The 26,363-nt window shown below is 38.4% G+C and overlaps 1 protein-coding gene across 9 annotated transcripts in view; it reads right to left on the reverse strand.

Annotated features, from left to right (window-relative positions):
- The window catches only part of LOC130912014 (ankyrin repeat and SAM domain-containing protein 1A-like), a 153,170-nt gene that overhangs the window by 40,977 nt on the left and 85,830 nt on the right, over window positions 1–26,363 (reverse strand). For 6 of the 9 annotated variants that reach the window (XR_009062517.1, XM_057829732.1, XM_057829736.1 and 3 more), the window contains 3 exons: window positions 11,034–11,087; window positions 8,545–8,614; window positions 1,715–1,827 (listed from right to left, as the gene is read on the reverse strand). Coding sequence is in view for 8 of the 9 variants with exons in the window: in XM_057829732.1 (XP_057685715.1) it covers window positions 1,715–1,827; window positions 8,545–8,614; window positions 11,034–11,087 (237 nt within the window). In the remaining variant the exon portion in view is untranslated. The remainder of the gene's footprint in view (window positions 1–1,714; window positions 1,828–8,544; window positions 8,615–11,033; window positions 11,088–26,363) is intronic. The other 3 variants (XM_057829737.1, XM_057829735.1, XM_057829730.1) reach the window with 2 other exon arrangements.

Consider the following 26,363-nt stretch of genomic DNA (forward strand, 5'->3'; position numbering starts at 1 on the left):
ATAAAAAAAAAATCGGTTTATATATATAAATGTAATATATATATATATTTCTGTCTCCATCCATGTACCCGTTTATAATGCGCACCATGATTTTACAAGTTGATTTTGGGGGGAAAAAGTGTGCATTATATCTGGAAAATTACGGTAATTTAAAAAATTAATTACCGCCCGTTAACGCGATAAATTTGACAGCACTACTTTTTGTTTTCACTTTTCATGTTCTGTTGTCGGGTTCAGCTGCAACAAACAGTAGGCATTACTGGTGTCAACAATAATCGATGCGGCGATGCATCCCGATGCGGGCCATGGACGATGCGATTCGATGCGGGCAACAAGCCGAATCGATTCAGCACATATTAAAATATATAAGTCCGTTCAAAAATCTTCCAGTGATGCAATGGATTTGGTTTCACCATTTGTATTATTATTCTCATGTTTACCTGTAGAGGGAGCTATTGTACAAGCAATGCAGGGGGGATGAGGAACTAAAATTGGCTTCCTCACGGGAGTAACGTCACAGACATGCGCAATTGCGCAGTGGCACTCAAAGCAGAGATAAGACATAATAACAATGGCTAAAGCGGAGAAAGAGGAAGCGCGAAAGATTATTGACGCACCAAAGACATTGAAAGCAGGCATATGGAGACATTTTGGCTTCTATGAGGTTGGTGGGAAACTTGACCAAACTTATGCGGTGTTTAAAAAATGAAAGGCTGCTAGTGTGTGTAAAAAAAAAAAAGAAAGAAAGCCCTGGTCTCATTCAAAGCACTAATTAAATGCTGTGATGTTTTTTTATTATTTTTATATATATTACTATTTTCATTTGACTACAACCAGGAATGACACAAGAGCCTATAAAAAGGTGTTTAATGTCTGACCGCTTGTGTTGCCTCATGATTCACGAAAAATATGCTTTGTTTAGCATTTTAATGCATCCCAGGCTTTAATGCATCGTGATGCATTGCCGAATCGAACCGAATCGTGGCCCTCTTAATCGAATCGAATCGAATCGAATCGTGGCCCTCCGAATCGTAATCGAATCGAATCGTGAGGGCAGTGCCGATGCACACCTCTAGTAGGCATGTTGTGTTGCACAAGTTCTGAAAAAAATGCTTAAAAACCTGATGACGCTGGTGATTTCTTTGGTGATACAAAACTAATAATAATTGTCACCTAACCTATAAAGACTGGTGAACGGAGGAGGACCGCCGAGATCATAGACCATCTACGGCCGTATTGGTGAGCCATTTCACGAACCGGCACTGTACGCTCATATTTTTCTATCATTTCCATCACTGTTGGAACCCATGTTTCTCTCACAAAAAATCCGCCGTGCGTCCGTCTTGCGGGATAACAAAGAAACCGCGGCGCTGTCACAAATCATTATATTTCGAGCATGTCGTCGGATGTAGAAAGAAATGGTAAGTCAAACTTTACGTCGGATGTCGAAAAGATTGTGTGTCGAAGCGATCGTATGTCGATGTAGCATTGCAGTTAAAATTGAAGATTTGCATTTAGATGTGAGGAAATGAGGGAAACTAATATTTGCCGATGGAGGTTGGGGCTCCTGGTGTTTTTGTTAAGTATTTTGAACATCAAATAATCAAAAAGTCGCAATGTAAGCTTTTTCCAAAATCGTTCAGTCCTAATAAGAACTGAACACGACAAAAAAAAATTCTTTGAGCTATACGGGTATAAAAGAACAGGCACTCACCATGTAGTGAAGGTCATCAAAACCGTTGAGGAGCAGCTTGCTTTCGTACTGCGGCAACCCCACCACCTCCAGCCAGTCTCCGACGGGCTGTTGTAGAAGTCGGACAGAGGCCCCTGTCGACATTGGAACACGCTTCAGGAGCGAGAAACCTTTCAGCCGGTAACAGCGGCACAATGAGGACGATAGGTGACATAACCACATCATCCTCGGCCAGGAGTGCCAAGCACACCGGCAACAGGACGGCGTGAGAGACAGTGTCCTCTGCAGGCAAGGGGCCAGCTCCCGCGGGGCGGCAGGGGCTGAACCACAGTTACCAAAGATAAACCTACGTCCGCCCCTCTTAGGGGAATAGATTATTGTGGAACTAATGGTTGACTGACCACCATTAAATTTAGTCCTTGTTATGATACAGAGTCAGGAACATGATTGGAAAAGTTGAGAAGCATTTGCCCAGCTATGGTTATTCACTACTAAGTTGAAAAATACTGTCCCTTATAGCAGTGTGAATATAATCGCAAATGGTGAGATAGTATCATTTGGATGAGGTCAGACAGATTTGGACATACAGTACTTGCCTTACGTAATTAAAGTATGCAAGACCTTAAATAAATAGGAATTTTAGTTGGCTTAAACACACAAACTTAAATGTAAGGCTTGATTTTGTTATTCCTTCTTGTACAAAACCCAACTCACTGGTGATACTTGTCATCAAATAAATCCATTCATGCAAAAAAAGCTGAGAAAACAAACACGGCAAATCCAGTCTAAGGTCCTGTCAGCCTCTTGCACATAAGTAAAATCAGGAAACGATAATGCCCTGTCATACAGTAGTAGAGAATGTTCCAGCTAATTCCCAGTTCTAATGGTACTGATGTTGCCGGAGCTTCTGTCTCTTTCCTGTCGGCTGACTGAGTTCTCCCTCCCCCTGCCGCTGTCTCTCTCGCTCACTTTTCAACATTACTCTTCCAATCTCCCCTTCCTCTCTTCTGAGAGACTGCAGGTGGTGACTTTTTTTCAATAGGAGCAACCACCTAATTTACAGACCCCAGCAATCCTCATTATAATTAAGATTGAATTCTTCTCATTCTGGTCTTTTTTTTCTACTGCCTAACACCACCCTTTTCAACCGACAGGAATCAGTTGACTGGGAATGGGGCCAAAATCAAGAACAGGGCCTCTTGAAGTCTGATTGTGGGGAGGATGTGAGTACTCGGATAAAAGCTTAAGCCTTGAGTGCACAAGAAAAGAGCGCTGACTGACTGCAGTCCTCTCATCTTTCCTTACAGAAAGATGAGCTCATCCTATGACATACGTAATGGTTAATATTTAAACAGCTCCCTCCTGCACGAGACATAACAAACAACAGGGCTAGGATGACATACTTGGTAAGAGAATTGTGTTTTTTCCCCCAAGTATAATTAAGTAGGGCTGTAAAAGACTTGACATAAGTGTAAATCAAAGGTCAATTGCAAATTATTACGAGTCAAATCTGAACGTAGATCGTTTGTCTCCAGGGGCCATCGTTTTCCAGAATGACTCGTAATAATAACACAATAAAATGGATGGAAAAGGATCCTGATGACCCTTTTTCTGTTCTGTACACAGGCCCTGGCTTACAATATAAAGTATAAAAGTATTATCATCAGATTTGGGTAGTAATGCGTTACATTTACTTGAGTAACTTTTTGAGAAAAATTTCTAAGAGTAGTTTTAGCACAGCATACTTTTTACTTGAGGAGAAGAAACGTTACTCGTACTCCGCTACTTTTGGCTACACTAGAGTCATTACATTTGTCCTCTCTATTTTTCATAAGGCTGCAATAACTAATAGATAAAATCGATTAATAAATTAGTTGCTAACGAATTTGAGGGGTTTGGGTCTTTGTGTATAATGTGAGGCTGCGCGGCACCAGTGATTAGAGCAAGAGAGAGAGAGAGAGAGTTCACTGCTGAATCAATACAACTGTATTACGAAGTGTCAAGAGTTAGACTGTCTTTTGTGTTGTTAGATCCAGTGTGCCTCTTTCAGAGGTGAGTAAATGAAGTCAATTGTATCGTTTGTATTCTTCTCGATTAAAATCGATTAATAAATGAGTTGCCAACTGATTTGACAATCAATTTCTGCTGGCAGTTATGAGCAGTCCAGTTTGGGTCCTTGTTTGTGTATAAGGAGAGAGAGAGTTCACTGCTGCAACTGCTGCAGCTGATGTTGAAATGTCGAGTTAGATTATCTTTGCAGTGTTAGATCCAGTGTGCTCCTGTCAAAGGTGAGTAAACGAAGCCAATTGTATTGTTGGTATTCTTTGTTGATGAGACTTTACTACTTAGCACAGAACACAAAGCTAACTAGCGATTAGGCAAATTAGTGTCGTAAGAGTCCGTTTTCATTGTGTTTTGGAGAAGCATATTGACAAGAGTTATTGTTGGATAGTAAAGTTGTCTCATTTCTTTTTCATTTTCTTTTTATAAAGAAACCACACACATAAACCCATTCATATAACAGCTTATAGTGTTTTTTTAACACAAGCTCCCATTGAAAGTGCAAATTGTCATACAAAAGCCTGTACTTTGACACTGGATTTGGATTGTATTTATGAACAACTGTTTGATAAAGAAATCTGATTCATTAGTCTGCCTCCTCCTGATTCGATTTTGTTGTTTAGTTTGTTTAAACAATGTGAATGAGTCATTGACACAATTTACATTAGTGCTTTGCCCAGAAGATAATGTCAATCAGCAGTAGGCCTGTCGCGATAACAAATTTTAGTGTGCGATAATTATTCTCATAAATTATTGCGATATGCGATATTATTGCGCCCCCCCAAAAATTTTTTAAAACCAATTTACAATAACACAGTGAGAATACAGTATATATTAATAGATCAAGTACACCCATTTAAACGCGATAAATATTTGCTCTTAAATTCAAAAATACTTTTTAAGAAATCACAACTAAAAACAATAGACTATGCCTCTTAAGTAGAAAACAACAATATTGATACCGCACAGAAACACAGAATATATAAAATGTGTTTAAAATTTTTTTTAAAAATTTAAAAATTGCACTTAATAATTTAAGCATTTAGGCAAATGAAAACTTTTTCCGTCATAGCTTCTGCAGTGGTGTTTCATAGGGATGCAACGATACAGTTAAGTCACGATTCGGTACAATTTTTGATACAGGGGACACGATTTTCAATCCGATTCAATACATTTAATGCTCTGTAAAAAAAAAAAATAATAATAATTTTTTTTTTTTTTTTTTTGCTAATGAGCAAAAATTAAATTGCCATCATATAAACATGCATTTTAGTGCATAAAAGTGCTTACTTCTTACTGATCTGAAAAAAATGTGTATGAAAGTGCTGAGAACAATCTTTACTGTTTGTAAAGTGAGGCAGGTCACACTGTTGACTGTTACAGCTCTCTTAGCAGCTAGGTTTACTACATGAGCAAGACATCTTATTTGTGGTCCGAATCCATCTGTGTCACGTACTGAATTAACAATATTTGCAACATTATCTATAGTCACTAGTATGGATTGATTTGGCCTTCTTAACTTCCATCCAGTCATGACAGTTTAGAATTCATCGATGTAGTATATGGACTACGTGTCCCATAATCACTCTGGGCTCACGTAGCCCTTGGCATGGGACGAAGCATATCTAGTTTGCCATTTCATGATACTAGTGTGTGGGCGCATTAAAAAAGTTAGCAAGCGCCGCTGAAGTCACGTCTGCTCATTACTACACAACACCAGCATATGACAATCGACTTTCATAAACAGGACGAGTTTGAAGCACAGCACTCTTAATTTCATTCAGCTGTTCGTTGTCAAAGCGAGGTTGTTCGTAGCAGTCAAGTCGGTAACAATGTTTTGGCGGACTTTGTTGTAAATATCCGGCGTTGTGCCAAAAAATAGCCACCCCGTGTGAAATGTCACTCCTGACAGGAGCGCCCACACGTCAACAACACAGGCGCGCCGTAGATGGTCCACAGTCACTCCGGAGCACTGACGCTGCCGGTATACATTGAACAATAGGATATAATGGGAACGATTGGCTCCGGCGCTAGTTTTTGCCGGACCTGGAACGAAGATGCATTTTGCGCAGTTGGTAACGAGGAATCCGAACATTTAACAGAACGTCTGCCGCACGCGCGCACGCACGTGCACGAGAGGCAATAAATCGCAGCAGAAAAATTACCGCCTTCATTTTTATTTATCGCGCGATAAATGGAATCATTGCATATTGCGACAGGCTTAATCAGCAGCACTTTTTGGGGGGGGGGGGGGATGAACAGGTTTTTTTGTCTTATTTGTGTACTGAAAAATTACTTTAATGTTTTATACTCAGAATCTTTGTGAAGGTAATTGGGGAAAAAAGTGACATTTATCCAATTAATCGATTAATTGTTTAATTAATCATCCGATTAATCGACTTTAAAAAATATCGGTTGGTTGCAGCCTTATTTCTACATATTAAATTTTACTATATTTTTTTTGCCAGATATGCCCACAATGGTTCTAACAGTTTCACCAATTATACGACACGACAATAATCACATGACTTAATCATACCAATCTGACGTAAAAATACAGTCACATGACCTCACACAAGCTTTCAGTCCGAAGTCCTATGATCACGCTGGCCCGGTCAAACACGCGGCGTCTTTAGAACATCATAAAAATAAACAATAAATATAGAGCACTGCAGGCAGCATTATTCGCAAGCGCAGCAATATGTTCGATTTTAAGTTCATGGTAGGAAATATGTTTTATCCACTAGAGCAGGGGTCCCCATCTGCCGGGCCGCGGACCGGTACCGGTCCGTGGCGCATTTGCGACCGGGCCGCAAAGAAAAAATAATTTAATAACAACCGCATTCTGGCCGAATTAACCCTGTTCCCCTGCTTAACACACCAATATCTCTGTCTACTCTAGATATAATACTACGGGATAGATTACAATGTTGTCATAGAAGTCCATTGATAGGACTGCTACCAGTACATCTTGTTTGTGTATATAATATATCTATGTGTGCTTGTCCTCGATAATAGCGTATTACTAGGCCGCGGCGCAACACATTTGTTCCCGGAAATAATTAGCCCCCACACGAGCGAAGATAACAGCAAAACAGACGTCTTTGGAAATATTTTTACGGCGAAAATGATATTTTTACGGCGAAAAGGGCACCTGACGAGCCTGCAACCTCGAAGACCCACGAACTGCGTAGGAGTGGATTCGTGACCCGTTTGTGAATAAACAAGAGATCGCAAATGACGGCGACCTTATTAAACGTACATTTGAGACAACAACTCTACCGAGGTTCTGGATTAAAGTCATTCTGGAATATCCTGACATCGCGACATGAGCGTTGAAAACCTTGCTACAATTTCCAACATGGTATCTTTGTGAAGCAGGCTTCTTAATTAATGTTTAACGACAAGGCGAAGTCGTTAATGGTGAGCGCGGTGTGCAGCTGTTGTGTGAAGCTTACATGGCAGGATGAATCTGAGGAGAACTTTTCTACAAGTCCTTCCATGATCAAACGTAAATTAATATTCCTTTCTTTCAAGAAAGTTTGTAGTGTTTACTTTGGAATCGCTGCATTTGCGCATTTTGCGGCTATGTCTAACGTTACGCGCATGCGCAGAACCGCATCGTTGCAATTTTTGATGGGTTGCAAAATTTGTCAGACCACCGGTCCGTGAAAAAAAAGACCCAAATAACACCGGTCCGTGGTGCAAAAAAGGTTGGGGACCCCTGCACTAGAGGACACTCATGCCCTTTGGACGGGGGATGTTTCATCGAATAGGTTACAGTTCAGTATACCGGTAATAATAATAAGAGGTCATATAGATCAGTGGTCTCCAACCCGGTTGTCAAAGGCCCGCTGTGGGTCGTGGTTTTTGTTCTTTCCGATCCATCATAGATAGTTGAACCAATGAGGTTTCTGCTAAAAGAAGCAGCACCTGACTGCAATCAACTGATTGCACTTGTAAAACACCAGATTGGTGAAAAAGTGTTTTCTTTTGTCTGGTTGGAATGAAATCCTGCACCCACAGCGGGCATTTGACGACCGGGTTGAAGGCCACTGATACAGATGATGTGTTGGAAAGAAAAAAAAAAACCATACCATTGTTTTAAAAAATCCAACATTGTTAGCAGTTACTGATTACTTGAGTATTCTTTTCAGCAAATACTTTTTAACTTTTATTTGACCAAATATTTTGAAAGACTACTCTTAAATGAGTAAAATGATTTCTAAAGTAACACTACTCTTGAGTAAAATTTTTGGTTATTCCATGCACCTCTGATTATCATGATTAATAAAAACAGTACAAGTCTGTTTTCATCTTACTGTACTTTAGTATTCAAAAAGGGGAAACTAAAATATTAATTTTGATTAAAAAAATTTGACAATATACAGAGTGAATCAAAAAGAATGTGCCAAAATCATCACGCATTTATTCATTTTAAAATCACTGAAATAGACGGAAATATTAATTACTAATGTATAAAATAATTAATTAATAATTGAATAAGAATTAAAAGTCTTTTTAACAAGTAAGTCATTTGGTGATCACATTGAGCACTTGTAAATCATGAAATAAAAACTTGAAGTCATATACAATGCTTGTATCAGCTAGTCATCAATTTTTGTTTGTTTGGTTTTTTTTTTAAATAGACCGCAATGGTTTTGGAACATTCTTTTTGAATCGCCTTGTATTATTTTGTGACCATAAGTTCTTTAATTGGCCCAAATAAACACAGTATATTTTCCAACAGGGGTCGAATAGTTTTTGTAGCATTAATGGTCGTACTCTACCTGGCGTAGCGTATTGCTGATCCCTGGAAAAGTCAATGCCAGCCCCAATCAGCGTCATGATCTTCTCAATCTGAGGACACAAGTAAAAGACAAAGTATTTATGTAATATTTGCAAACGTTTGTCTTCCACCATCCACCAGAAATGGCAAAAAAATGCCCACATGCCTCAAACATTTAGTATCCCCCATGTAAAAGTAAATTCAAGCCTCTATGAATATTTGGAAATGGTAGTTCAAATTGACAGTAGTGCCCTTTCTGTGGAGAAGCCGACAAAAAATGTCATGCATCGTGCAACTTTTTTGAACTCATTAGATTTTAACTTTTTTTTTTTAAGACACCCATGTTCAAAAAAAATATGACAAAAAAGAAATCTTAGAACAGCAGAAGCCCTCGCAATGTGCCCATGCATTGATGCACAATGCATGTTAAGTCACCAAGTCATCAAGGAGTGATACTTTAGAACCCTTACAATAACCCTAGTTTGAAACCCTATCCCTAACCTGACACACTAATATGAAACACTAACCATAATTTTTAACCCTTATTTGAAACCCTAACTTGAATTTGAAACACTAATTTGAACCCGTAAACATAGTTTAAAAACCACACTTAGGAACCTGTTTAAAACCCAAACTGGAAAACCGAACCCCACAGTGGAACCCTAACCCAAGTTTGAAATTGTAATATAACCTCAGTTTGAAACCCTACTTAAGAACCCAAACCCTAATTTGAAACAATCACACTAGTTTGAAAACCTACTTTGGAATCCTTATCCTAGTTTTACACCCTAATTAAAAACTCTTACTCTCTACTTGAGACCACACTTTGGAATCATAATTAGCTGTCCGATAATGACTTTTTAACCGATATCCCGATGTTGTCCAACTCCAAAAATCCGATACTGATATGTGGTCATAGACTCAACATATTATTGCTGATTGTATCGTGATGCCCCACTGAATGCTTTAATAATGATAAATTAACAACTTCAAGGTTTTCTAAATAAAATAAACATTCAGTAAAAATATAGCCCTTTCAAACTTATATAAATTCCTATATAAGGTGACGCGGGATTTACGTGTGTTAGGGCTTTCGGACATGGGGAAATTTCCCGGGAATAACCCATGTTGCATGTCTGAAAGAGGCTTCTGATTTATCCCGTGTTTGCAACTTGACGCTCTCTGTCCTGGGAGGGCAGCTGGCACAAATTTATAACCTGGACATTACGTCATTTTTGGTCGGCATCACCAACAAAATAGACCACACATTTCCAAAGATGGACGATGGACTCTCTTCTGCGGCTCTACGATCCAGTAGCAATTTAGTTCCAATAAGTTTACAGTTTAATTTAGCTTTTTTCCAGTTTGTGATGTTGATAATTGCAATGTCTGTTTACCGCTTTTCGTCTTACTGCAAAGAAAGAGGAAATGACGATCGGCCCCGCCATGATATTTATGTGATGAGCCTTCGCGCTGTGATCCGGGAATTTAACAACTGCTTTCACACATGCTGCGTCCCGGGAAATCCCGAACATTATAATGGGACACGACCCGGTTAATGAAATAACTGGGGTTCTTCAGATAAGTGTGAAAGGGGCTTAAGAGAACAACTTAGGTTACAGAAAAACTGCCAAAATAATGTCCCATCTAAACAAAATATATTCAAACGATCCAAAATGTGCGTATATTAAAATAAATGGAATCGTTCACAAATAAATCACGTTTGCACAAGTTACCCCAAAAAGCTACGAGGAGGCGACAAAGCATTACAAATACAAGCAGTCAATCATAGGACATGCCAATTCCCAAAAATGCTTTATGCTGGGCTTTTGCACAAAATTTACTGTTCCTTAATACTTTTCTTAGTGACTATTTATTTCAGGTGATGCAGTAGATAAATTAAGTGATGAGTTTATTATTTATTTTCATTTATTGCTAATTGTATTTGTGCACCATGAGTGATTAGGGTCTTTCCTTCAATTAACAAATCCCAAATATTTTAGTTTTGAAACATCTAGAGGTCATTCTAAACACAGCTGCTGTGACCAGCACATGCACAAAGGCTGCAGGCTTGTACATTGAATTATAACCAAGCATAAATACTGGCGAAAAACTGATACCATTTTAAATGCTTTTATCGGGTGGCTGATATTATTGGACAACTTTAATCTTAATCCTAATTTGAAATCCTAACACTGGTTTGAAATCATCACACTGTTTCAGTGTATATGACAAAACTACTAAGAAGCTTGAGTTGTAATCATCAACTACATGATCTAAAGTTTGGTTAACATAAAATAGAGTAATTGCCTCACCCAGAGGAGCAAAGTGGAAAATCTAATGAAAAGCAGTTTGGAGGACGAAGCAATAGTCAATATTACTAAATTCCAAACACATGTTAACTCACAAATTCTCACAAACAATGCCCCTGAAGAGGAAAGGACCAAATCCCAGAAGGACTAGAAAACAAGAATATAATAGACATCTTACACTGTCACAGGAGTTATCTCCTGCTTGTTTTGTGCTTGTAGAGGTCAGTGTCTGCTGAAAGAGAATCCAGACTTTTTTTGTGGTACTTTTCATGCATGATTACACTCAGGTGTACCAACATTAAATATTCTCTCCCACTCGCCATAAATACAATTATTTTCATACAATAGCTACATTCTGCATATAAAGCCTCTTAACTTCAGAGATGAGTGATGCGCGAAAACACGGAAAGCTGAGGAGAGCGCAGGGAATAAGTTTTTTGTGCATTAATACAGAGATCTGAAATGGGACAGCGGTGCATTGTGGGGTGAGGAAACAATGGAGGCGGGCAAAAGTCACTGGTGAGGTGGAGGTCAACAGCTGAAAAGCGGGAACTCATTCATCAAATTTCTCACAGCAGGATTGCTGGTGGGGTGACTGCATGGCACAACTTGGCTGCTACTTTATTATTCATAAATAGATTCAAACAACAAACTGAGGTTCAGGCACATGAGCAATAGGGTGTGACATTGTATCGAAATATAGTGTTACTTTGTATCCCAAAAGGTTATCAATATGCTCCTGCCAAGAATTGATTTATAGTTTTGAAAATCTGTCACTGACTGTTAAAAAAGTAAAAAGAGAAAGAAACCAACAGGTCGCTTCGCATGTCTATGTTAACTCACTGGCTTCAATTGACGGCGCTAGACGTCATAGTCATTTCAATTGGGAGGGGCGAATGAATAAACCCTCTCAGTCTAAATGAATTGGACTCTAGCACCGTCAACAACATTGAAACCAGAGCATACACAGCCAGTCCTCCCAGTTTTGGGGGCATTTACAGATCACTTTCAGTTCATTTTAGGACATTTAAAGGTCAGTTCCTGTTCATTTTTAATCTCGTCCTATTCAATTTCTGTTCAGTAAACCAAAATTAACAAGAAGTAACCGAAAATCAACAGGAAAATGTCCCAAAATTAACTTATTTGGTGCAATCGACGGCCACAGACATCCACCTCTGTGAAATTGGGCCCCCATCAGACGCAAATTCATAGAAAAAATTATGTCATTCATTTGTGCTAGGTTTACGCTCGTTTGTGCTGGAAAAAAAATGTTCTGCTACCGTTTTTGAGATTTTAACAATTCTTTTATAGGTCGGTCTGAGATCAACCAGTCCCCCATTTTGACAAAAAAAAATGCTCGTTTATGCTACTTTTTGCTCCAAAAAATTGTCTTTAAAAAATGTCGCACAGCCCCCAAATTTTGGAAAATTGGACCTGCTACGTTTGTGCAGTAAAAAAATCTTCATTTGTTCTGCTATCGTTTTCTAGATACTCAGATATTAATTTGAAGTGATGACATAAATCGCAGGAACTCCATCATGACTGACAAAGCGTAGCAACTCTCTTACTAACAGAGCGGTGTCTCAACAACAAGCGCAAATGTAGCACAAACGAATGGCACCCCTTCGGGTCAAATTTGCTGTAATTTGAGGGGCGTGAGTCACGTCATCATTCGAAATTAATATTTCAATATCTATAAAACGATAGCAGCACAAACGTGGCAAAAACAACTGACACCATATTTAGCCATTTATATTCAAAATGGGGGGCTGGTTGACCTCAGATTGACCTGTAAAATAATTGTTAATATCTCAAAAATGATAGCAGCACAAACAAAAATTTTCAGCACAAACAAGCATAAACATAACACAAACGGATGACATAATTTTTCTAAAACCTTCTATCAACTTCACGGAGGCTAGACATCCGATCAGTTTGATCTTGGAGGGATGGTCGAAAGTTAATTCGCTGCCACCCTCCCAGTTCAAATGGTTTGAACATCGACTGGTGATAAACCCCTTTTTCAATTGACAGCAGAACGGTGAAAAATTGCTTCTTTTTCAATTAGTTGGATTGCTGAATATCGTAAAATGATTTCCTGACCCGCGTATCGATAATTGATCCATCACTATATCGTGGTAAAATCGTCGGTAGCCTTGTATCACAAATAATACCATTTGAGGGGTATCTAGCGATTCCCACCCATAATGAGCAAAGGAAAGGTTTGAGGTTCATAATGTTTTCAGTGTGACGAAAAGGTTGCAGCAACGATGCTCTGACCAAATCCCTCAAATTGGACTGAAGTTGCAGACTAATTAATGATGTCAAAGAGAGTGAGTGCATCAGAGTCACAAGCAGGTGTCAGAACCACACGGCACAGAGGGACAAAGCACTGTCAGCAGTCCCATCAACTCGCCCAATGATAAAACAATGTCATGCTCACAATTTTAGCAACCATGTCACCCTCTGCAGAACACCACCTCCAAATAAAGCTGCACAAAGCAAGCACCCATTGGTCAAAAATTTGTAATCCAGTCCATTTGATAAGGACAAAATTGTTTGCCTACTGTGCCAATAAGAGCCCAGACATGTAATTACCTTTTATCTGAATGATATAAAGTTGTAAATGCATTTACCACCAAATTACATGTTTGGTAAAAGGTGAAAAGCATTTATTCAAATTACTGCCTTTACCTTTCAACCTTTTTGTGTTTTTTCTCATTTCATGCTTTATCACACCCTTTTTTATTTGATTTAGTAGAGACAAAAATTTCAAATTTCATTGAAAAGTTCATTTGTTTCCATAAAAACTTGATGAGCACTCAGAGAGCAGACCCCGCTTAAGCAACCAAATTCAGAGCATTGCCTTATTTACGACCTCTGCGACGTTTGACCCTCTCTTCTTGTCACATTGTCTCGTTGTCGCCTCTTCAGACGGAAAATGCTACTTGTCTTGATATGTTCTAGTCTCCCAAGCGATATTTTTTCATCGACGAAATATTTTCATGATTATCATTGTTGACGAAAAGAACAGTGATTTCAAATTATTACAATTTCCCACAAAAAATTGGGATATCACTTAATTTGCCTTCACAAAAGGTAAAACATATGGAAGGCGGAGTTTATGTATTCGATACCGTATCTCTATTTGTTTTCAAGATAACTCCAGAGCGAATTATTATTAAACTTGCAAGATATGTTTGTAATCTGAGACAAATAGACATTTTGGGGTAGTGAGGTCACAGAGGTCAGAAAAGGAATTTCGCGATAATTTGATAAGAGATTAGCCTATTTAGCTCAAATTTGCAATGTAGGTGATGTGATGAGAAGAGAGGGTCAAAGGTCGCAGAGGTCGTAAATTGTCAAATTTTTCCATTGTGTGACATTTTCATATTGTACGTGGAGTACGTCAGCTTGCATCGTGGCAGTGTTTGGGTCGTGTTACTTGTATGAGATGTGCTGTGCCTTTCCCTCACTCTACTCAACGTAGTTTAGGATGTGTCTAAAGCTAGGCTGCGCTCAATCTTGCTTGTTTGTAAACACGGTAAGATTTGTTTTATCTATGCAAGAGAATATGCAATGCTGCTTTAGCCTTTTAAGGTCTGTGCTGAGTGATCATCAGACATTAAATGTAACCCCTAGCATTAGCATAGCATTCGCATTAGCTTCAGAATGGCGAGCGTCCTCTTTAACACTGGCCAGTCTAAATCAGAGCCACTTGGCTTTTCTGGTCAGTAAGTCTAGAGGACAGTCAGTTGGCATTTAGCTAATAGCCCACTGATTTGCTTGGTAAATGAGCAATTACTGGGAACTACTGATTGCTTGTAACTTCTGGCTAGACTCTAGGAATAGCAAAAAAAATCCCAGACTAATTACCTACGGTTCGTGGCTTCCAGGTGGGTTTAATTGAAAATTATATCCTGCTTTTCCTGTTGAGTGTGTATTATCATCACAAAATTGGCGTTGTCCTTGTAGACTCGCCAATACGTATTCGTCTGTCAATGTTCATTCGAAATTGTTGGAAACCTTTTATATATTCTCTCTCTCTATATATATATATATTATATATATATATATATATTTACTTAAGCATGACTAAAACTTTTCAAATTTACAGACCGAAACATTTTAAGTAAGTCCAAAACTAAACGAAATTTGTATGAGATTTCGTCTACTAAACTAGACGAAGACAAACACATTTTGAAATGACTAAACTAAAAACTAAGACTGATAAGTATTTTCTTCCCAAAAACAGACTAAAACAAAAATTAAAAGGGCTGCCAAAAACAAAACTGTTGCAAAAGGATCAGTAGTAAGTATAAAACATTTTAAGTGAAAGTAGTTTAGATCCTCTGGACTAAAATATTCTGGACTTTCATACTTTAAATCTTTGAGTGTCATTGAGGGTGATAGACGTTAAAGGAATATATTTTCACATAATCATGTATAATTATACGTATTTGTTCATTGCTGTTGTACTACTGTGAAAGTCTCTTTTCAGTCAACATTTGATAAGATGACATTGGAATTTATTGTTTACTTTTCACCGCCAGTGAGTACTATCCAGTCATATGCTATGGCTTGGCCCAAAAGGTCGGGATGAACTTTCTAATTTGCATAAAACAATATAAATGCTTGGAGCGGGCTCACAAAGAGAAGCTTTTTTTTAATTTATTTTATTTATTTCAATTACCTCTGAGGTGGACCTTTTTTTTTTTTTTTTTTTTTTTTACTTTTGTTCATATTTTCTTAAGTACTTTATTCATTATTTGTTTTTTTTTTTGTTGCTTCGGGATAATGTGTCATCATCTATTCATGTCTGGATCCAGCTGCTCCCTGTTAAGACCAACATAAGGTTGTAAGTGTTTTGAGCTAATATGACTGTTTATGCGGTCGTATTTTAGTTAAGAGGCATAATGTATGTAGCAGTTTTTGAGGGGGAAATGTGTTTGAATGATTTGTTAAGAGCATTGTGCGCTAGTGGACTAAGCTCGGGCATTTTAATTTATTTCTAAATGCATTTATTGCTCTTGTGAAATGAAAGTGCAACTCTGCATACTTTGGGAAAAAAAACACTGAAAGTTTATGTTGTATTTGCATTTATTGCTCTTTTGAAAGTGCAATCTTAGCAAGCCTTTGGGTTATACCTCCTAAAATTAATTCTGCAACGCATTAAATGTTCCAAATCCAATTAATCGATTATTCGAACTAATTGATAGATTCATCGTTTACTTAAATAATCGATAGCTGCAGCCCTATTTAAGAAGATTAAAAAAGATGCACACAAAAAATCAACTCCAACTATCTTTGCCTCGACTTTTTCAACACCTAACACATTTTGATTGGATTGCTGCCAGCCTCTCCCAATCAAAATGGATTGGACATCTGTCACCATCGATGGGACTGAAACGATCTTTCAATGCCAAGCATCCCAGTTTAATGGAATTAACATCTATTGCTATCAATGCTAGTGAATAAGTTAACATAGAGCTCTAATTAAACAATTTCAAAGAAACAACTTTTGAATGAAATCCTGCAGTATTTACTTGCTGTATATCAAGATACGACAACAAAAATGAACATCCCAAAGGCAATAAATACTCACAAAAGCAGGCTTCATCTCAGGTACAGAGTCTTAAATGTGCCATTCAAAAGTGATACTGGGGTGTGCAAAGTCCCTCTTCCACGGCCCCCTTGTCTGACTCCCATCTGTGCACTGCACATTGTGACCCCTGAATTGTCATCTTAAATCTGATCCCACGAACCAATCCGAGCCCACATTAGCATGCACGTTGCATACCAGTGAACACGCATTCAGCGCTTCTGAGATAGGCCAAAACCTCATGCAAGTCAAATCGGATTGTCTTTAAACCAGACGATCCATAAGTTTATATCTCCAAAGTAAAAAAAAAAAAAAAAAAAGGCAGTGTTGGTTGTAGGTGAGGGATAGAGAAGGAAATTGGATATGTGTGGTTAGAAGGTATATTTTTAGCTTAAATGCCTTTGCATACTTTAAAACCCGCATTATTGTGTAGAGGTGTTTAGTGCATTAAGGGAAAGAAATTGGCAAGTAAAATCAAGTATAAACAATAAAATTGGCAAGTAAAATCAAGTATAAACAATAAAATAAACAATTTCTAAATAATCTTGATTGGTTGCCAGTGAATTAATATGATCTATTCTTCTTTGTTTTACGTAAATGTATTGGGAAGGAGAATCTAACTTTGCCAGTAGGATTACCAAGATTGCAACCCAACCAATTTCATGAATCCATTTTTACGAAACAATTTTTTCGTCAACAATGCCAATAACAAAAATATTTTGTTGACGAAAAATTTCTTCATGATGATGATGTGACGATGACTAGCTAAAAACGTGGCTTGGGAGACTGGAACATAAAAAGACAATTGCCAGTTTTCGTTCGACGAGACGACAACGACACGTAAATGCGACATCCACAATGAATGACATTTTCATATTGTACGTCAGCTTGCATTGTGGCACTGTTTGGGTCAGGTCACTCATGTGAGATGTGCTGCGCCTCTCCCTCCTCACCAGAGTCAAAGATGTGTCTCAAGCTAGGCTGCACTCCATCTTGCTTGTTTGGAAACACCGTAAGATTTGTTTTCTTATCTTGACAAGGGAGAATATGCAATGTTGCGATAGTCTTTAAAGGTCTGTGCTGAGTGATCATTAGACGCTAAATGTAATCCTAGTGTTAGCGTCGCACTAGCTTTAGCTTTAGAATGGCGAGCGTCGTTTTAAAACACTGGCCAGTCTAAAGCAGAGACACTTGGCTTTTCTGGTCAGTAAGTCTCAAGGATGTTAAATCCTCAGACAACTTTTTTTTTCCTCCAACACAGTTCATGGCGTCTGGGTAGGTTTAATTGAAAATAACTGCACTGCACTAATTTTCTTGCTGAGTGTGTATTATCATTACAAAGTTGGCGCTGTCCTTTGAGACACTACAATATGTGGTCGTCTGTCTATGTTCACTCGAAATTGTTGGAAACCTTTATTCATTTATTTCTGGAGTAAAACCTTTGAATTTTACAGACGAAAACATTTTGAATAACTGTCGACTAAAACTAGACGAAATTTGTATGAGATTTTGTCGACTATAACGAGACGAAGACAAAAACAATTTTGAAATGACTAAAATATTTCTCCCAGAAAATGATTGCAATTACAAATGCTTTAGTAGTAATATCTTCATTGGTTTTGCTTGCAATGAAAAAACAAAAAAGAGAATGGGGGGGGGGGGGGGGGGATCATTATCATTTCACACAAAACTCCAAAAACCCGCGGGACAAAAGTATTGGCACCCTTTGAAAAATCATGTGATGCCTCTCTAATCTGTAATTGACAGCACCTGTTACTTACCTGTGGCACATAACAGGTGGTCGCAATAACTAAATCACACTCACAGCCAGTTAAAATGGATTAAAGTTGACTCAACTTCTGTCCTGTGTCCTTGTGTGTACCGCATTGAGCATGGAGAAAAGAAAGAAGACCAAAGAATTGTCTGAGGACTTGAGAAGCAAAATTGTGAGGAAGCATGGGCAATCTCAAGGCTACAAGTCCATCTCCAAAGACCTGAATGTTCCTGTGCCTACCATGCGGAGTGTCATCAATAAGTGTAAAGCCCATGGCACTGTGGCTAACCTCCCTAGATGTGGACAGAAAAGAAAAACTGACGAGAGAGTTCAATTAAATATTGTGCGGGTGGTGGATAAAGAACCTCGACTAACATCCAGACAAGTTCAAGCTGTCCTGCAGTCCGAGCGTACAACAGTGTCAAACCATACTATCCGTCGGCGTCTGAATGAAAATGGACTCTATGGTAGGATACCCAGGAAGACCCCACTTCTGACCCAGACATAAAAAAGCCAGGCTACAGTTTGCCAAAACTTTCCCGAGAAAGCCAAAAACGTTTAGGAAGAATGTTCTCTGGTCAGATGAGACAAAAGTAGAGCTTTTTGGGAAAAGGCATCAACATAGAGTTTACAGGGAAAAAAAAAACAAGGCCTTCAAAGAAAAGAACACGGTCCTCACAGTCAAACATGGCGGAGGTTTCCAGATTTTTTAGGGTTGCTTTGCTACCTCTGGCACTGGACTGCTTGACCGTGTGCATGGCATTATGAAGTCTGAAGACACCCAAAAAATTTTGCAGATTAATTTGGGACCCAGTGTGAGAAAGCGGGGTCTCCCTAAGAGGTCATGGGTCTTCCAGCAGGATAATGACCCAAAACACACTTTAAAAAGCACTAGAAAATAGTTTGGGAGAAAGCACTGGAGACTTCTAAAGTGGCCAGCAATGAGTCCAGACCTGAATCCCAAAGAACACCTGTGGAGAGATCTGAAAATGGAAGTTTGGAGAAGGCCCCTTCAAATCTCAGCGACCTGGAGCAGTTGGCCAAAGAAAGAATGGTCTAAAATTCTAGCAGAGCATTGTAAGAAACTTGATGGATACCGGAAGCGGTTGTTCGCAGTTATTTTGTCTAAATGTTGTCCTAACAAGTATCAGGCTGAGGGTGCCAATACTTTTGTCCGGGCCATGTTTGGAGCTTTGCGTAAAATTATAATGATTGATTTTTTTCCCATTCTCTTTTGTGTATTTTCATTGCAAGCAAAATAAATGAATATATTACTACCAAAGCATTTGTAATTGCAATCATTTTCTGGGAGAAATTGAGCATTATCTGACAGAATTGCAGGGGTGCCAATACTTTTGGCCAGCAGTGTAAGTATTTTTGTCCAAATGACTAAGACTAAGACAAAAATTAAAAGGGCTGCCAAAAACAATACAGTTACTAAACTTGAAGATGTTTTTTATCAACAGATCAATTGTTAGAAGAGAAAGAAGTGTAAAGTTTGCTCTAAAAGATACTAAACAGTGTTCGCCCACTATACTATTTGGATTCCAAACAAACAGTTGGCTGAATTGTCGATCAAATACAAAAAAAAAAACAAAAACAAATTTACAACCTTTCACAATGATTAAATAGTCATGATTAGTCATAATCACGATGGTTTAATTGATTGAATAATAGATTTCAAAAAGATTTGATAGTGCCAGCAATAATTATGACACTGAGTGAAACCTTGGCTGTTGTAGAGACGGAAGGCTAAAAACAGCAACCACGCATAAATCATGTAGCGAATTTACCTTTCACAAGATCTCCAAACTCAACAGAATTTCAAAAAAGTAATGCACTGATGTAACCTTTGACCATAACTAACCTGGACATCATGTGGTGCATTCCATTCAAAACACAAAGGGCCCTTCTATGTGCATTTATAGAAAATAAATAAAATGACACTAAGTAGAACTTACTAATGTTGTGGACTGAGGCAAATCTGACGGTTGCTTAAAATGCTTTGATATACAGTAAAATTATGTAATTCTGTCCAAGTGTTGACTGAATTTAATACCTGAAGCACATGTACTGGATTCTGTATGCCACTATATTGCATCTCAGCAAACAGAAAAAAAGGTAGCAAGTCTCAGTAGTTAAAAATTAATTGGCAGTTTTATAAATCATGCGGACAAATAGAGTACTACATTGTGCTTTAAAGTGATCCTCTAACTTAAATACATGTAGGATCTAATAAACCACAATTGTTCTGTTGTACTAAACTATGTTGTTAGAAACACATAAAATGTTAAATCAATGGCAATATTTTATAATATTTAGTCCATATTTTGACCGTTAGTTGGCGCCATGGTTTGCGGGCTCGCAGTGATGACGTAATTGGGATCTTTCCAAATGTGTAGCGTGTTCAACAATTGCATATTGCTGCCTAAACTCGCGAAGTAAAATGCCACGATGTGCTGCTTTTGGATGCAATTTCCAGTCAAATGGAAACAAGGGGAGTGAAGTGAGTGGTCAAGGTGGAATTATTATTTTTAGTGAATAAATGTGCATAAGTGGAAGTTTCTCCCCCTTTTTGGTCCCTGTATGCACGTATCCTACCCACCACGCGCTACAAATGGCGTCCGAACATTTTTCCTGGATCCTCAGTCAAGTAAGGGATCTGTCTATTTTCTGAATCCGACGGTCCCACCGCGGCTGCAGTATTGGTTTCGGATCTGTCCATTTTTATATTTGTCGGTCCCACAGCGTTTTTTCAGATCAGTCTATTTTGTGGAATCGATGGCCTGATCGTGGCTACGATATTGCCATGGGATCGGTCTAATTCCTGTATCTTCAAGTGAGTAAAAAACGCGGATTTGGATTACTATTGCTATCTTTTATGTTGACTATTCTTCGTGGGAGTTTTCCCCAAATCATACTAAATAATTAAAGCACTATGGCACGCTACAGTGACGACAATGACAGTGACTGACGTGGACCTTACAACAATGTTGGAGTTCGTCAGGGAACGCGTGTTTGCGCACAGCTGAGCTCCCTAGTGAAGAGTGGTCAAGGTGGAAATATTGTTTTTTGTGAATAAATGTGCATAAGTGGAAGCTTCTCTCCTTTTTTGGTACTTTTATACACGTATCCTAGATACCACGCGTCACAATGTACAATACATGGATTACACAAGGTGTGCTCTTTGGCCTGTACTGTATGTAAAGCACATGGCAGCTCTGGATACTAACAATCTACATAATTATATTGGGATAAGTTTGAAAACGCAATATGCTTACCTTGAAGATCTGCTAATAAAACCGGAGTTCCCAACCGGGGTTCCCAACAGAACTCTCTCGCAACACCAGTTTTGCCCAACTTTTGTCTTATCAGGTATTTGCTGCACGCATTTTTCCCTGAAGCTCGTCTTGTGAACGACCGACAGTGCTGTCCTGCTCTTCACTTTTCAGATCTGGTTCAAATAGGAAGGGTAGAACTGACGACAAAAGCTAACGAGTGACACGCTGGAATTTCGGCAACGGGACAGGTGATGTCACGCACTGCGATGTAACAAGAATGGCGACCTATCACTTAAAATCACTTTATTAAAACAAAAAAATTAAGAGGAGGTTTAATATCAAATTATTATAACTCATACTAACATTTATCTTTTAAGAATTACTTGTCTTAAAAATAGAGGATCCCTTTAAGAGGGATAAGTGCCAATGAGATTAGTGTTTCTGCTAAAAGTATGCTGAATTGCTGCAACTACATTTACAACATATTGATTAGGAGTGGGAACCTCTGGGTACCTCACGATGCAATTTGCAATACAAGGCTCACGATGATCTCAGGATATGGCAATACAACGATTACTGATACATGTTCAGGAAATTATTCCAGGATATTCAACAAAACAACTAATAAGCAGAAAAACAAGCTATTTTTATCCTTCTGCTGTGAATAGCGTACCGCACGAATGCTATATTTAGGCCATACGTCGCCATCTTAACCAGGAAGTAGGTCAACATAGACATGCCCTCGCATACTACTCCTTTTTCTTCCAGTAATCTTTCAAAAACGAACATGCCGAGTAAACACTGGTGCTATGGAACTTGGAGAAATGATGCAAATATACAGCGTATGAAGGATGTTTTCTTCATACGTTTCCCGAAGCCAAAAACACGGAGAAAAAAATGTGAAGAATGGATCAACATGTGCGGACGTCAAAAGACCAGTTTAACGCCAGCATGGTGAAGCCATTCACCACATTTTGTTGGGGGCAATGGTCCTACAGAGGACGAAGAGGTAAGCCATTTTGATATTTTTACTTATTTTTAGCGTGGCGTTTTGCCGTGCTGCTTCTGTCTGACAATGAATGACCTGAAAAAAATTTAAATGGTATCTGACTGCTAGCGTGGTTACCTTTTCTGTTGTAAAAAGAACTTTCTTAAGGGGGTAAGTGCAAATAAATTATAGAATTAAGATTTGTTATTAATGAAATAAATTAAAAGTGTTCGTTGGCTGTCACTGAGTATTATTTGCGATCGCTACACAAATATAGCAATGTAAATTACTCCCAAGAACGGTCAGAGACGTATGACAGCCAAAGGATATAATATATAAGAAGGACAGGGCATATGGTGGTAAAGGATAGATTGTTGAAACAGGAGAATGTCATTGTCAGTGGCAGGAGGCAATGCACACAAGAAGAGGGTGTCGATAAAAAAGCTACCTCTCGATCATGTTGGTGTTCTGCCAAATTTTGCACCCTTATAATATTTTCCTCCCAAGGGTGTTGTGGCTGTGAAGAAGCTCTCTTTTACACTCAGTTGGACTCTCAATGTTATCCACAGCTGCTAAATAAACAAGTAACATCTTAAGCATGCATGTTCAACACGACTATTGCGTAATTTAATGCTTAACTACACGGCGAAGATGTAAACAGTGAGAGAGTGGCGTGCAGTTGTTATGTGCAGCTAACATGGCAGGATGTGTCTGAGGACAACTTTTCTACTTGTAGTGTCTACTTTCTAATTGCTTCATTCGTGGCCATTTTTAACACAAAGTTTTTGAATTTCAGAATTTGACAGAACATTTCTTTTCGGTCGATCATTTTCGGACAGAATTGGTAGGTTTAGCTCAGTAAACATCTCGTTCGTACACTATTTCCATGCATTTACTATTAAGGACAAATGGGATGTTGACCCGCCTAGCAACAATTGCTAATGTCATGAATATAAATGAGCAAAAGTGACGTGTTCCTTGCGGTACTCCATTGGAAAGAGTTTATCATAAGTAGACGTCCAATCCATTTTAACTGGGAGGGTGGCAGCGAATCAACATTCATTCAAACTGATTGGACGTCTATGCCTGTCGGTGGCAGCCAATGCAAGGCAATGAGTTAATTTTGGGGCATTTCACATAAGTTCCTGTACTTCCTATTTGTTTTATTTTATTATTATTCTTATTTGTATTTACGGGTCATTTCCTGTTAATTTTGGGGGCATTTACAGGTCACTTCCTGTTGATTTTGGGTTACTGAAAAGAAATGTGATGCAAGAATATCCCCAAATGAATAGGAAGTGACTCAAAATCAACAGGAAGTAACCTGCAAATGCCCTAAAATGAACAGGAAATGACCTGTAAATGTCCACAAAAGACTGGCTGTGAATACTTTGGTTTCAGTGCCAATGACAGCGCCAGATGTCCAATCCAGCGAAAATGAATTGGATGTCGAGAAGGGCTGCAGCTATTGATTATTAAAGGAATCGATTAATCTATCGATCAGTTAGTACGAATGATTGGATTATGAACATTTAATGCGTTGCAGAATAAATTTTAGGAGCTGTGAAACAAACGAACGAGTGTTTATGCTTGCAGTAACATTTTTTTTGGCCAGCTAAGATTATACTTTCAAAACGGCATTTAATGCAAATACAAAGTAAAATTCCTGAGTTTTTCTTCAAATTATGCAGAATTGCACTTTGATTTCACAAGAGCAATACATGCATTTAAAACTGAATTAAAATACCTTAGCATCAGACGATATAAGAAAAATACCTAACTGAGGATCTAAGTACAACAAAACAACAATTGGCTAACTTGCATACTTAAGGTCTGCTAGCTTAAATGCAATAAAATGCTAAAATATATATATACATATACATATATATATATATATATATACATATATATATATACATACATATATATACATATACATATATATATATATATATATATACATACATATATATACATATACATATATATATATATATACATACATATATATATATATATACATACATATACATATATATATATATATATACACATATATATATACACACATATATATATATATATATATATAGTTCAAGCAAATGTTCCCACAAAAAAATGCTAAATATTCTTACAAACTAAATTTTGGTTTAAACATGTGAAAACGACCTTAATATTAACATGACGTTCAGGTTCTTTTTAGCGTGTGTTTTACCCGAATCGTCGCGTCCTAGCATGGCATTTGTCCGTTACTGATGGCACTAGTAGTACTGTGGGGCAAATAAGTATTTAGTCAACCACCAATTGTTCTCCTACTTGAAAAGATTACAGAGGCCTGTAATTGTCAACATGGGTAAACCTCAACCATGAGAGAGAGAATGTGGAAAAAAAAAAAAAAAAAAAAACTGAAAATCACATTGTTTGATTTTTAAAGATTTCCAAATTAGAGTGGAAAATAAGTATTTGGTCACCTACAAGCAAGCAAGATTTCTGGCAGTCAAAGAGGTCTAACTTCTTCTAACGAGGTCTAACGAGGTTCCACTCGTTACCTGTATTAATGGCACCTGTTTTAACTCATCGGTATGAAAGACACCTGTCCACAATCTCAGTCAGTCACACTCCAAACTCCACTATGGCCGAGACCAAAGAGCTGTCGAAGGACACCAGAGACAAAATTGTAGACCTGCACCAGGCTGGGAAGACTAAATCTGCAATAGGTAAAAAGCTTGGTGTAAAGAAATCAACTATGTGAGCAATTATTAGAAAATGGAGGACATACAAGACCACTGATAATCTCCCTGGATCTGGGGCTCCATGCAAGATCTCACCCCGTGGCGTCAAAATGATAACAACAACGGTGAGCAAAAATCCCAGAACCACACGGGGGGACCTAGTGAATGACCTACAGAGAGCTGGGACCACAGTAACAAAGGCTACTATCAGTAACACAATGCGACGCCAGGGACTCTGCCAGACGTGTCTCCCTGCTGAAGCCAGTACACGTCCAGGCCCGTCTGCGGTTCGCTAGAGAGCATTTGGATGATCCAGAAGAGGACTGGGAGAATGTGTTATGGTCAGATGAAACCAAAATAGAACTTTTTGGTAGAAACACAGGTTCTCGTGTTTGGAGGAGAAAGAATACCGAATTGCATTCGAAGAACACCATACCCACCGTGAAACATTGGGGTGGCAACATCATGCTTTGGGGCTGTTTTTCTGCAAAGGGACCAGGACAAGTGATCTGTGTAAAGGAAAGAATGAATGGGGCCATGTATCGAGAGATTTTGAGTGAAAATCTCCTTCCATCAGCAAGGGCATTGAAGATGAGACATGGCTGGGTCTTTCAGCATGACAATCCTCCCAAACACACAGCCAGGGCAACAAAGGAGTGGCTTCGTAAGAAGCGTTTCAAGGTCCTGGAGTGGCCTAGCCAGTCTCCAGATCTCAACCCCATAGAAAATCTGAGGAGGGAGTTGAAATTCCGTGTTGCCCAACAACAGCCCCAAAACATCACTGGTCTAGAGGAGATCTGCATGGAGGAATGGGCCAAAATACTAGCAACAGTGTGTGAAAAGCTTGTGAAGAGTTACAGAAAACATTTGGCCTCAGTTATTGCCAACAAAGGGTACATAACAAAGTATTCAGATGAACTTTTGGTATTAACCAAATACTTATTTTCCACCATGATTTGCAAATAAATTCTTTAAAAATCAAACAATGTGATTTTCTGGTTTTTTTTCCACATTCTGTCTCTCATGGTTGAGGTTTACCCATGTTGACAATTACAGACGTCTCTAATATTTTCAAGTGGGAGAACTTGCACAATTAGTGGTTGACTAAATACTTATTTGCCCCACTGTAAT

Source organism: Corythoichthys intestinalis, chromosome 2 (genome assembly GCF_030265065.1).
Source record: "Corythoichthys intestinalis isolate RoL2023-P3 chromosome 2, ASM3026506v1, whole genome shotgun sequence".
NCBI classification, from domain to species: domain Eukaryota; kingdom Metazoa; phylum Chordata; class Actinopteri; order Syngnathiformes; family Syngnathidae; genus Corythoichthys; species Corythoichthys intestinalis.